General features: G+C 43.8%; 1 protein-coding gene across 8 annotated transcripts in view; it reads right to left on the minus strand.

Moving 5' to 3' along the window:
- Positions 1 to 12,315, minus strand: part of ptprt (protein tyrosine phosphatase receptor type T) — a 1,756,894-nt gene that overhangs the window by 158,310 nt on the left and 1,586,269 nt on the right. For all 8 annotated transcript variants that reach the window (XM_086005548.1, XM_086005547.1, XM_086005549.1 and 5 more), the window contains one exon: positions 7,257 to 7,444. In XM_086005548.1, coding sequence (XP_085861674.1) covers positions 7,257 to 7,444 — 188 coding nt within the window. The remainder of the gene's footprint in view (positions 1 to 7,256; positions 7,445 to 12,315) is intronic.

Genomic DNA, 12,315 nt, shown 5'->3' on the forward strand with positions numbered 1-12,315 from the left:
GATGAATTCCAGCGGAAGATCGACGAAACCTATGAAGGCCTCGACGGAGTAGTCGCAATCATAGATGACATCCTCATCTATGGCAGGAATAGAGAGGAACATGACAGGAACCTCCGTGCCATGCTACAAAGATCATGGGAGAAAGGTATCTGGCTCAACCCCGAGAAAAGCATAATCGGATCCACTGAGATCAGTTATTTCGGACATCACCTCTCAACTGATGGCATTAAGCCGGATCCAGAGAAAATCGCCGCTATTAAGAAGATGGAGCCGCCAAAGAACCGCGCAGAGCTAGAGACAGTACTAGGCATGGTTAACTACTTAGCCAAGTTTGCCCCGAGCCTCTCCGAAATCAACGCACCCATGCGTCAGTTGCTCAAACAATCCAATGAGTTCCTGTGGGACAAACAACATGACACAGCATTTCAGAAAATGAAAGACCTAATCACCAGAGAACCAGGACCAGTTCTTGCCTACTTCGACACCAACAAAGAGCTCAGACTACAAGTGGACGCGTCAAAGTACGGACTAGGCGCAGTATTACTGCAAGAAGGAAAGCCCATCGGCTACGCTTCCAGATCTCTCACAGACAGTGAAATCAACTATGCTCAAATCGAGAAAGAGATATATGCAATTCTGTTTGGATGTAAGCGTTTCCACCAGTACGTCTATGGCCGACAAGTCATTGTGGAATCCGACCACAAGCCCCTCGAGTCAATCATGAGAAAACCACTAGCCGCAGCCCCACCAAGGCTACAGAGAATGATCCTTCAGCTACAGAAGTACGACTTCACAATCATTCACCATCCAGGCAAAGACATTCCTGTCGCAGACACGCTCTCCAGAAAGTCTCTTAGCTACCAGGACAGCAGCCTCAGTGAAGGCATGGATGTGCAGGTGCACATGGTGTACAACAGCTTACCTGTGAGTGGCTCAAAACTGCAGGAGATCTGAGCAGAAACAGAGAAAGATGCACAACTCACACTGCTGTGCAAAGTCATACATGAAGGATGGCCTGAGGAAAGGAGGAAATGCCCTCAGAGCATATCTGAATTCTGGAACCACAGAGACGAAATGTCACAAATCAACGGAATTGTCTTCAAAGGGGAGAAAATCATCATTCCTACCAGTCTCAGAGAAGAGATGTTGACAAAAATTCATGCTGGACATATGGGCATGGAAAAATGCAAACAAAGAGCACGTGACATTATGTTTTGGCCCGGAATGTGCAAACACATTGCGGACATTGTCGGAAAATATTCCATTTGTCTAGAACGCCGCCCATCAAATGTCAAAGAGCCCATGATACCTCACCGTATCCCAGACAGGCCCTGGCAGGTTGCGGCAATGGATCTGTTCACATGGAACAACGAGGACTACATAGTGACTGTTGATTACTACAGCAGATTTTTTGAACTGGACAAGCTTCACAGCACCACATCTGCAGCTGTGATCCACAAGCTAAAGGCAGCCTTTGCCAGGCATGGCATGGTAGAGACTTTAGTCTCAGACAATGGCCCCCAATACAAATCAAAAGAGTTCGAGTTGTTTGCCAAGGCGTGGGATTTCACACATGTCACATCAAGCCCACATTACCCTCAAAGTAATGGCCTTGCTGAAAAAACTGTCCAGATTGCAAAAACACTCATGGACAAAGCCAAAGCGGACAAAAGAGACCCCTACATCAGTCTCCTTGAGTACCGCAACACTCCAGTTGACAACTTCAAGTCACCAGCACAGCTGTTGATGAGCCGCAGACTTCGCTCAATCCTTCCAAGCACCAACCAGCAGCTGCAGCCAGAGGTCGTCAGCTCCAAGTAAGTGCATGCAAAATGTGTACAGAGACAGCAACACCAAAAGAGATACTATGACAGGTCAGCTAGACTACTGCCGCCGCTGCACAATGGAGAATCCGTCAGAATCCAGGAGTATGACTACTGGAAGCCAGCAGTCGTCATCTAGCCAGCTGACACTGAGCGATCGTATCACGTCCGCACCCCAGAAGGACAGGTGTACCGCCGCAATCGCAGGCACCTCCTGAACACCAAGGAACAACACCGTCATTCCGACGAGAGGATCAGTTCAACAGAGTGTGATGAGCAGAGCAATACACAAAACACATCATACTTACCTGAACCTAAACCTGAACTGTTAACCGATTCAGGAGCATGCTCAGTTCCATACCACACAAGGTCGGGACGAGAGGTCAAGCCTAGAGTTATCCTTGACTTGTGAACTGTCAAAAGGTGTAGGCGGATCGCTGCCCTAAAAAAAAACTGTATATCGTTATTGAAACGTTGAGATGTTTTCAGTGCTAGTTAAATGCTGAGTTTACTTATATGTTTATGCTACCGAGAACATTATGTAGAAGAAAGGTTTAAAAGTAATGCATAACATTTTTCTTTTAAAAGAAAGGGGATGTAACATTTGCATATTGAATTATCATTGGCCCGCAGGCATCTCTAAGGAATACCTATTATATTCACATGTGATCACATGCTGAGTTGTCATTGGCCTGCAGGCATCTGTAAGGACTGCTATTGTTTTGGAAGACCCAGGGTCCTAACTCCATCTTGTCCACACTGTGCTGTATGATTGAAATCACAGACCTGATGCTTCATAAAAGAGTTTAAACTGTAATACTCCGTTGTCCTGCAATTTATTATTTTTGTACGAAGTGTGCAAAACAAGACACCCCCCACCGGCCTTCCGACACCCCCTCTGGTCTCTGATCCCTGGCCACCAACCCCACCTCCGTCCTCCGCTTCCCCCCTCCGGCCTCCGACACCCCTGGACTCTGACCTCCACCCCCCTGAAGCTTCTGACCTCCCCCTCACCGCCGAGGCCGACCATCTCTGATTCCCCTTCTGGCCTCCGATCTGCAGCCCCTGATCCCCCTTCCAAACTCCAGCCCCCAACCCCACCGAAGATCTGCAGCCCCCAAACCCCTCCGAAGATCCCCAGCCTTCCGAACCCCCCCCACTCCACCCCATCCCGATCCCCCCCTCCCACCTGTCTGCGGCTTGGTGCTGCAGGCCTACCCTCCTGACAGCCAGCCAGCCAGCCTCTCCATTTAGCTGGCTGCAGGTGGGAAACAATGTTTCAAAATGTTAATCAGGCCTTGCCGTTAAATTCAGCAGGGCCTGAGGGAAACCTGTTCTCCCATGTTTCCCAACCACATTGCAGCACCACCACCCCACCCTCACCCCCCACCCCCCTCGCTCCCTACCTGCCTCCAAACTAAAATTCCGGTCATTGTGCTCTGCCTTCCTGTGTGTGAATTTTGCCTTAAGCATAAAAGTGGTGAAGATTGAGAAAGGGTGATTAGGCCCATGGAAATTTGCTATATCTTATTAACATTTATGTGTGTTGGTCAGGCTTTTTTGTATATATATCATTAAAAGAAAGACTTGCATTTATATAGCACCTTTTATAAACTTAGATTGTCCCAAAATGCTTTACAGCCAATGAAGTACCTTTGCAGTGTCGTGACTGTTGTAATGTAGGAAACACAGCAGCCAATTTGTGCACAGCAAGGTTCCACAGACAGCAATGTGATTGATACCAGATAAACTGTTTTAGTGGTGTTGGTTGAGGGGTAGATATTGGCCAGGACACTAGGGAGAACTCCCTTGCTCTTTTTTGAATAGTGTCGTAAGACTTTTACATCCACCTAAGAGGGAAAATGGGACCTTGGTTTATCATCTCATCTGAAAGACAGCACCTCAAACAGTGCAGCACTCCCTAGATTTTGTGCTCAAGTCTCTGGAGCAGGATTTGAACCCACAACCGTTTGAATCAGAGGTGAAAGTGCTACCACTGAGCCATTTCCAAGTATGTCGTTCACTGGTACTTTATAAAGTCATATTTGTGCTCTTTTAAGTTTTGCAACTTCCTCCAAACCTCCAACTAAGTCATCAGAGGTTCGGAAAGAGTTCTTTCTGCCTGTGATATAGTGCAAGGTATGGTAATTCCTTTGCATATTTGGAGGCTTCTCTGCTCTGCTCACGTTGCTTCATAATGGGAGGTTATCAACACCTACAGGGTCTGTTGTGAAGTTTTTTCCCCCCCCTTCTCACTTGCCATTCAGCCATTTTCATCAAAAAACACACATTGCAAACTCCAAAGCTGTAGTGATGAACTTGTCAACATTTATACTGCTGAAGTAGCTTGTTAGATGCTTTGTGATTGACTGCTATCTTTCATTGCTGCTAACAGAATCACAGTCTCGAAAATTATGTTTTAAAGAGCCCTGTTCTATCTACAGGAAACTTTCGTTTAACCGGAGGTTAAAAGTCCGGAAAGTTCTATCTACCGGCAAAATTCAGGAGCCGTTTTCTACAAGTTTTTTTACTTCTCTTTGTTTTTTTTTCCCAGTCAGGCTCTGCAAGGTCTGTAGCTAAGCAACAGCTTCAGCTAGAGACGCTTGCAGCTGCAGCTGACTGTTTTGAAGCTGTTGCTAAGCAACAGGGATTGTTGATTCACACGGAGCTGAAAAGCTCTGTATGTTTAAACATTAGCACTGGTTTATACAGCAGTTTTGATCTAACGGCACCAGCTCGGTCCCGTCAGTGGCGGATACCAGAAAGTTTCCTGTATTTTGTAAGTGGTTCATTATTTACGCTACAGAATCAAGCATTTGTTTTTATTTAAACTTCATCTACCAAGAGCCTTTTCTGGACATTAATGGATAATCTCCTAGTTTCTTGGTACAGGCAGGAAGTCTTGCTTTGCAGAATCACATATCACAAATTCAGGTGCCTGCTTTACACGATTGGAAAATCATCTATCGTGTGTCCCCAAATTTGTGATATGTGCTCCCAGCAGGTGAGGCACCCCACCAGCAGAGTGAAGTTGGAAAATTACCCCATAAATCTCTGCTTCTAAAATTATTAGTAAGGCAGTGTGCTGGCGCTCACTAATGTGCCACCCTGCTGATTCCCAATCTTGGTCGTGTTGTTAGAAGGAAGAGTAAATCAAATGCATTGCATTTGCCTTTAGAGAAAAAGCGAAAATGGGGCGTGTCAGTCACTGTCAATCCCTGTCCTGTTCTTCCTGGCAGCCAACTCAACGTTGTGATCAACACAGAAATGGTGGCATAGTGGTTATGTTACTGGACTAACACGAGTTCAAATCCCACCATGCCATGGCAGCTGGGGAATTTAAATTCAGTAAATTAAATAAATCTGGAATTAAAAAGCTAGTACCAGTAATGGTGACCATGAAACTACCAGATTGTCATATAAACCCATCTGGTTCACCAATGTCCTTTATGGTCTGGCCTATATGTGACTCCAGACCCACAGCAATGTGGTTGACTCTGAAATGGTCTAGCAAGCCATGCAGTTGTCAAGAAGGCAGCTCACCACCACCACCTTCTCAAGGGCAATTAGGGATAGGTAATAAATGCTGGCTTTGCCAGCGATGCCCACATCCTGTGAATGAGTAAAAAAAGGAGGCCCTCTTGGTTGTTAAATAGTGAATGCAGCAGGAGATCCAAGAAAAATGTTTAAAACATGAGGAAAAATAAGTTAAAAAGAACTGTGTTTAAAAAAAAAAAATCTTTGCTTGTATTTATGAAGTTAACATTTCCTGTGAAGGTAGAATAGTAATAACAAAGGTTACTTCAGGTGTTCTTTAGGTGCAAGCTTACTTTGGTTTCCATGACACCACACGGTATGAATATGCCAGATCAAAGGTATTGATAAGAATGAGAAGCAGATGGCTTCTGTATATGAAATGATGACCAATTAGCCAGCACAAATTACACTCAATGCTAGTTTACTGTTTTAAAATTAAATCAATCTTCATTTATTATCCCTCTGCATAAACTGGAGTACCAATTGCACAACATAATGCCATTTTAGTATTCATTTTTTGTGATGTGCTGTAACCTTTTAAGGAGTCAAAACATTTGATAAATTCCAATATGGATGCATTTGGGTCAGTCTTCTGGGCTTTCCTACTCATCTGATGTCAATAGAATTTTTCATTGTCCTTTCAAATATTCAGGAGATGTACTAATCTTTTAAAAGAAAACTCCAGTGTAATTATAATGTAAATTGATTTGTTTCATACTGCCAACAGGAAACTGTGTTTGAAGGGAGTGTGGATTGAAGGCAGAGCTACAACACTGTGGTGCCAATTTTCATAATCCCAGCAAGCACAGCTTCCCACTGGGAGCATGGGGCAAGTCAATTTACACTTATATGACAGATAGCTATGAGTGAGTTACAAGGTAACTACACCGTCATTTGTCCACATTCATTTATGAGTGCACTTTGTAGAACTTATGATTTTGTCGGAAGCTTTATTTGAAATGCATTGAACATAATTTAATATATATAAAATACAACAACCTTTTTTGAAACTATGAAGAAAATCGCATTCACTAACTCGAAAATGAAAGGCTCAGCTCTTTACATGCTGCTGTTCAACAGTCACTGTGATCTCAGACACTGCACATTATTGATCTTGTGGCATCACCTAGTTAATGCTCTGACAGAAAGGCTAGTTTTTCAGGTTAATTACCGTGTTACTGTATATAGTGGTCATGCATGAACTCAAAGTCATTGTCATTGTTAATTTTGATTGACATATCCAATGCAGCAATAGTAGCTGGTAGCCTAAAAATTACTGTTGATGATATTCCCTGTATGCTTCCTTCAAGCAATGTCATGCAAACACGTTAAGCATGCATCTGGTAATATTGCCAACAATAATTTCTAGGGTCCTGTCTGTTTGCAGTTAATCAGATTCGAGACAATTAAAGTGACTACGGATCACCAACAGAATTCTAAAGCTGATGTGACACAAATTGAGCCAGCAGACCCAGGTTTTGCCCATATTAAGATGCGATTTGGATGTGCCCATTCTTCACAAGAAATGCCACTATTGGGAAGTTGTTGTCTTTGTCTTCCAACTGTGTAGTGTGACTTCATGCCTGTCATGTCACAATTTCAATATTGCAAAGACAATTTTGAGCCACTTTCACATAGTGCTACTGTGACAAAAAGCGGACAGAGCTCTGTTTACACTGCTTAGCTTATTTTACCTTCACTGCCATATCTTTCCTTACAGGCAAAATGGGATTATTACCCTTTAATGTGTTCACCTTAAATTCCTCTCTTTCTCCTCTCTTGGAGACACTAACCCATTAGACACTGTAATTTTAAGACCTTTCATTTTAAGAGAGGGTCCTTTACTCAAAACAGAATGCTAAAAGTGTATTTTGAAGAACATAAGTTTGGACTTACCTCATACTCTTCTTTAAAGCCATAGCCCTTGCCACATTTCATCTGCGTGATGTGCTGCAGTAAATCTGCTACTCGTATAGCAGGTTGAAGGTGCCCAGTTTGATATGACATTTCAACAGGTTCACAGTTCCTGTAGGAATGAGTTTGAACGACCCTAGTTGGCTGACTGATATCCTCTTGGTTGCTGTCTACATTCAGAAAATATAAGATAATCAGAAACCAATGTCCTTTAAACACTCTTGAATCTGCTGCAGGCCCACCTAAAGTGGTAATACAATCTCCTGCTCCCTGCTGCAAAAAAGATAAGTTTGGTTGTCAATAAATGAAATGTTTTTCTTAAGTTCCCTGCTGCCCTTTATATATATTTTCTATATACATATTATATATACATATATATGTAAATAACATTTTTCATGATGTCTTGCAGCTAAACTTTAAGAGCGAAAAATGGAAATTGTGATGGGAGATTAAAGACCACGACATTGAAAAAAATATTTATTCTGTGGGGAAAATAATTAAATTACGATGTCAAAAAGAAAGACGATAATATCAAGAAGCCATTTTTCAATCAGTTTTCAATTGTTAAACGAATGCTGGATCTTAAAATCGTAAAAGACTTCAGAATTTTCCAAAATAAACAACAGAACATGCTGGAAATGCACAGCAAGTGTGATGAAGGGTACACACTTGCATTTATATAGCACCTCTAACACAGTAAAACGTCCCAAGGTGCTTCACAGGAACGTTATCAAACAAAATTTGACACTGAGCCACATAAGGAGCTGTTACGACAAGTGACCAAAATCTTCGTCAAAGCGGTAGGTTTTAAGGAGCTTCTTAAAGGAGGAGAGAGAGGTAGAGATGTGGAGTGTTTAGCGAGGGAATTCCAGAGCTGAGGGCCTAGCCAACTATAGGCATGGCTGCTAATGGTGGAGCGATGAAAATCGGGGATGTGCAAGAGGCCAGAATTTCCAGCATTGGTAGTTTTTCCTCTTTATCTTCCTGAAATTTCTAACTGCATTAAACATTTTAGAAATGCTAGGTGCAGTACTGACTTGAAGGCACTAGAAGGCACTAGAAGGCACTATTTCATTTAACAAATAGTGGAATACCTTTCCGAAAATGTCCTAAAAATATCTAGTGGCAGTTACTGAGTACTACACCAATTTTGATTCCAAAAAATCACCCTTGAATAAGGGTGCATTTACACGGCAGGATAGGAATTCTGTCTCCGCACTTACTAGGCTGCAATGCTGAGGTGAATGAGTGGAAAATCACAGGCTGGCAAGTGCAGAAGCAGAATATCTACCCCCAACAAGTTTAGCGTCAGTGCAAATCTGTGGGTGTCGCCTTGTTTCACTCCAGTGCCAGGTCAGACACTCACACTGGATTTAGGCTACGTTTACACTATAACTGTAGCATGAGCACAAAGTGTAACCACTTCACACTGATGCTACAGCTATAGTGTAAATGCACTATAAGATGTTGACAGAGTTAAAGAAATTCTATAGCAGTGGCAAATTCTGGTCACCATAGACCAGAAACTTAACTGGACCAGCCACATAAATACTGTGGCAACAAGAGCAGGTCAGAGGCTGGGTATTCTGTGGCGAGTGTCTCACCTCCTGACTCCCCAAAGCCTTTCCACCATCTACAAGGCACAAGTCAGGAGTGTGATGGACTACTCTCCACTTGCCTGGATCAGTGCAGCTCCAACAACACTCAAGAAGCTCGACACCATCCAGAACAAAGCAGCCCGCTTGCTTGGCACCTCATCCACCACCTTAAACATTCACTCCCTCCACCACCGGCGTACCGTGGCTGCAGTGTGTACCATCTACAAGATGCACTGCAGCAACTCGCCAAGGCTTCTTCGACAGCACCACCCAAACCCGCGCCCTCTAACACCTAGAAGGACAAGGGCAGCTGGCACATGGGAACACCACCACCTCCAAGTTCCCCTCCAAATCACACACCATCCTGACTTGGAAATATATCACTGAGCCTTCAATGGCGCTGGGTCAAAATCCTGGAACTCCCTCCCTAACAACACTGTGGGAGTACCTTCACCACACGGACTGCAGCGGTTCAAGGCAGCAGCTCACCACCACCTTCTCAAGGGCAACTAGGGATGGGCAATAAATGCTGGCCTTGCCAGCGACACCCACATCCCATAAACAATTTTTTTTTTAAATTCTAAGTTAGTGGCAAATTAGATGGTGGAGCAGGGCACATTCGTTGATTTCGGTGTCCTATTCTTGTGTGTAAATGCGTTTCGTACATACTTAAATAGGATGCAAATAGCATTTGTTAAACATCTCGATGTGGAGTTTCAGCTAGGGGCGCAATTGACAAAGTGCGCCCAGAATGCGCTGGACACTGCACCGGTTTTGCTGAGGTGAAGTTACGCTGAACTTTCCCTGCAAACTCATTAGCAATAGCCCGAATATAAAATCTCCCATGAATCAGCGCAATCAAGTAGCCTAACCGCTTGTGGCCAGTTTTGTGTGCGGGGACTGCTTTGGGCGAATGGACTTTTGAACCAACGTAAAGATCACAGATACTCCAGTGTAAAGTGGTTATGGGCGCAACTCACTCACGCTTAAAATTCAGCGATCTTTCACGCTATTTCATTCTATTCCGCCTAGCTATCTGGCCGGAAATCATGCGGAAACTTCAGGCTCTCATATCAAGTGTGTGGAATTACGCTTTAAGTGCAAAGCAATAACCAAGTAAACAAAAAAATGAACAGAATTTAAAAAAAAATCACTCTTAAGGGAGACCATGAAATATTAATGATAATTTGCTAAGTATGATCATTTAAAAAAAAGTGAAGCCCAATTAAAAATATTTTGTTTTGTACACTGCATTAATTCCACCTCAATCTTGGTGGTAAATATTTCACTACAAATTAGCATTTCACACTAGAATGAGTAAATAGGGCCCTGTGTGTCAGAATACTCCCCTTTTGTTTTAAACAGATACAACTTCAGTGTAGGTACTGTCTAATTTTACTATAAATTAACGAGGGAAATACAGGCTTAAGCGAGTACTTATGTAACAGAATTGAACTAAATTATTTCTTCTTTGAAAATTGCCTGCTAATTTAAGATTATTTTGCCACCCTCCTCCACAGCCTTTTCCTCAGCACATGTGCTGAGAAAGGCTTGTCCAAAGCAACACCTGAATCAACCTAAACATCAGCAAATTTATAGTCAACAATGTTTTTGTTATGCTAATGTTAACTGATTCAAAGTGTTATAGCTTTGATTTGTAGTCATGAAAATCTTATTCATGCAGTGATTAGATTACGTTATGGTGGTATGGGAAGGATGCCAGCGAGCTGATCTTAAGTGACACTGGACACGACTATAATTTTAATATTTTATCATCTTTTCATATTGTACAAAACGTGTAATTATGGGATTCGGGAAAAAAAACAATGATTCAAATTTAAAAGTTAAACTTTCTATGACCATAAACAAACCTACTTACCATCAGTTACTATTTATTGTTCAAGTGAATCGTAAACCCTATTTATGCTACCAATGGTAGATTGAAAAAGACCTCGGCCTAAAAATTCGGTTGCTTTGCGCCTCCCGGCGCTAACGGGGCGCAAAGCAACGAGTACCCGGATGCGGCGCCGCCAACACCTCCCGTGAAATTCAGCGGGAGGCTAGTGGCGGCGGTAACTGTTAGCGCCCTGCGGCGTTGCGCCATGACGCCATCGCCATGCGCAGTGCCCCGCTCGCGCCCCGGTTGCAATCTTCGGTAGCGCCCCCTGACTTACTGCCGGACGCTATGTCCGACAGGGTCAGGGGGACCTACCTGTGGCCGGGGCGGCGCTAATTAAAGGGGAGGTGCCGGACGGCCATTTTTGTTGCTGGCCGTCTGCCAGCACCTGCCCCCTCTGCCGTCCCCAGCCTCCTCTGAAGCTCCCCCAAGGAGTGCCGGCTGCGCTCCATGAGCCCGGCACTTCTCTTGAGTGCCGGGCTCTTTTGCCGGAACTCCGATCCCTGGTGGCCCAGCTGGGACCCAGGTCACGCTGTACAAGGCCCCTCCCCTTTAAGAAGGGGAAGGCCTGCAGTACTGCGGCAGGTAGTGCCACGATATTCACTCGCAGCGCCCCAAGAGGGTGGTGGAGTGCTTCCAGTAGCACCCCGCTTCCCTTTTGGGGTGCTACCGATGAATTTCAGCCTCGGGGGGCGCTAATTTTTTCGGGGTGCTAAAAGTAGCGCCCCAAAGGTGGCGCAACTCAATTTTTCCCCCTCAGATCTGCCTGAACCTGACCAGCCCATTGCCAGTGAAAACTCTATGAATTCTGTACTTCAAACTGTTCCCAGTTTCATAGCAAGACCAGTTGAAAGCCAGTGAACTATAACAACAACAACTTGCATTTCTATAGTGCCTTAACATAGTAAAATGTCCCAAGGTACTTCACAGGAGCTGTGATAATAATAATAACTTCCGGGAAGTTATGTGCACATCACTTCCTGTGAACTGTGAACTCTGTGCATACGTCATTTCCTGTGTTTGGACTAGTATAAATACTGAACTGCTCAGTATGGTAAAAGGGCTTCACCTAGAGACATGGTGAAGACCGCTCTTGTATATAGTTTAATTATAAGTTGCTTAAAGCTTACTTTAAAGTTCCTTGATGTGTGAGACTCTTTTGTTACATCAATTTAAGCAACTTAGTATTTACACTCACAAATACTAGAACTTCGGACAAACTCGGAGTTAAGGATCCAGGGAACCACCCATCATGGAAAACATCCTTAAACCTACTCGTCTGGACTTGGACCCAAACGCACCAGCAGCTGGCAGGGTATGGAAGCATTGGTACCGTACTTTTGAGAATTTTCTTGATGATATGGTTAATAAACTGGCCGAATACAAAGTGTTCTCAACTTACGATTTAAAAAGTGCCTATCATCAGGTACCCTTGAAGGTCTCAGATAAGCAGTACACGGCCTTTGAGGCTAATGGACGGCTGTACCAATTTCGTCGCCTCCCATTCGGGGTTACTAATGGAGTGGCTGTCTTCCAACGGGCAATG

Source organism: Somniosus microcephalus, chromosome 13 (assembly GCF_052327205.1).
Source record: "Somniosus microcephalus isolate GS21.2 chromosome 13, FLI_Smic_1.0, whole genome shotgun sequence".
NCBI lineage: Eukaryota > Metazoa > Chordata > Chondrichthyes > Squaliformes > Somniosidae > Somniosus > Somniosus microcephalus.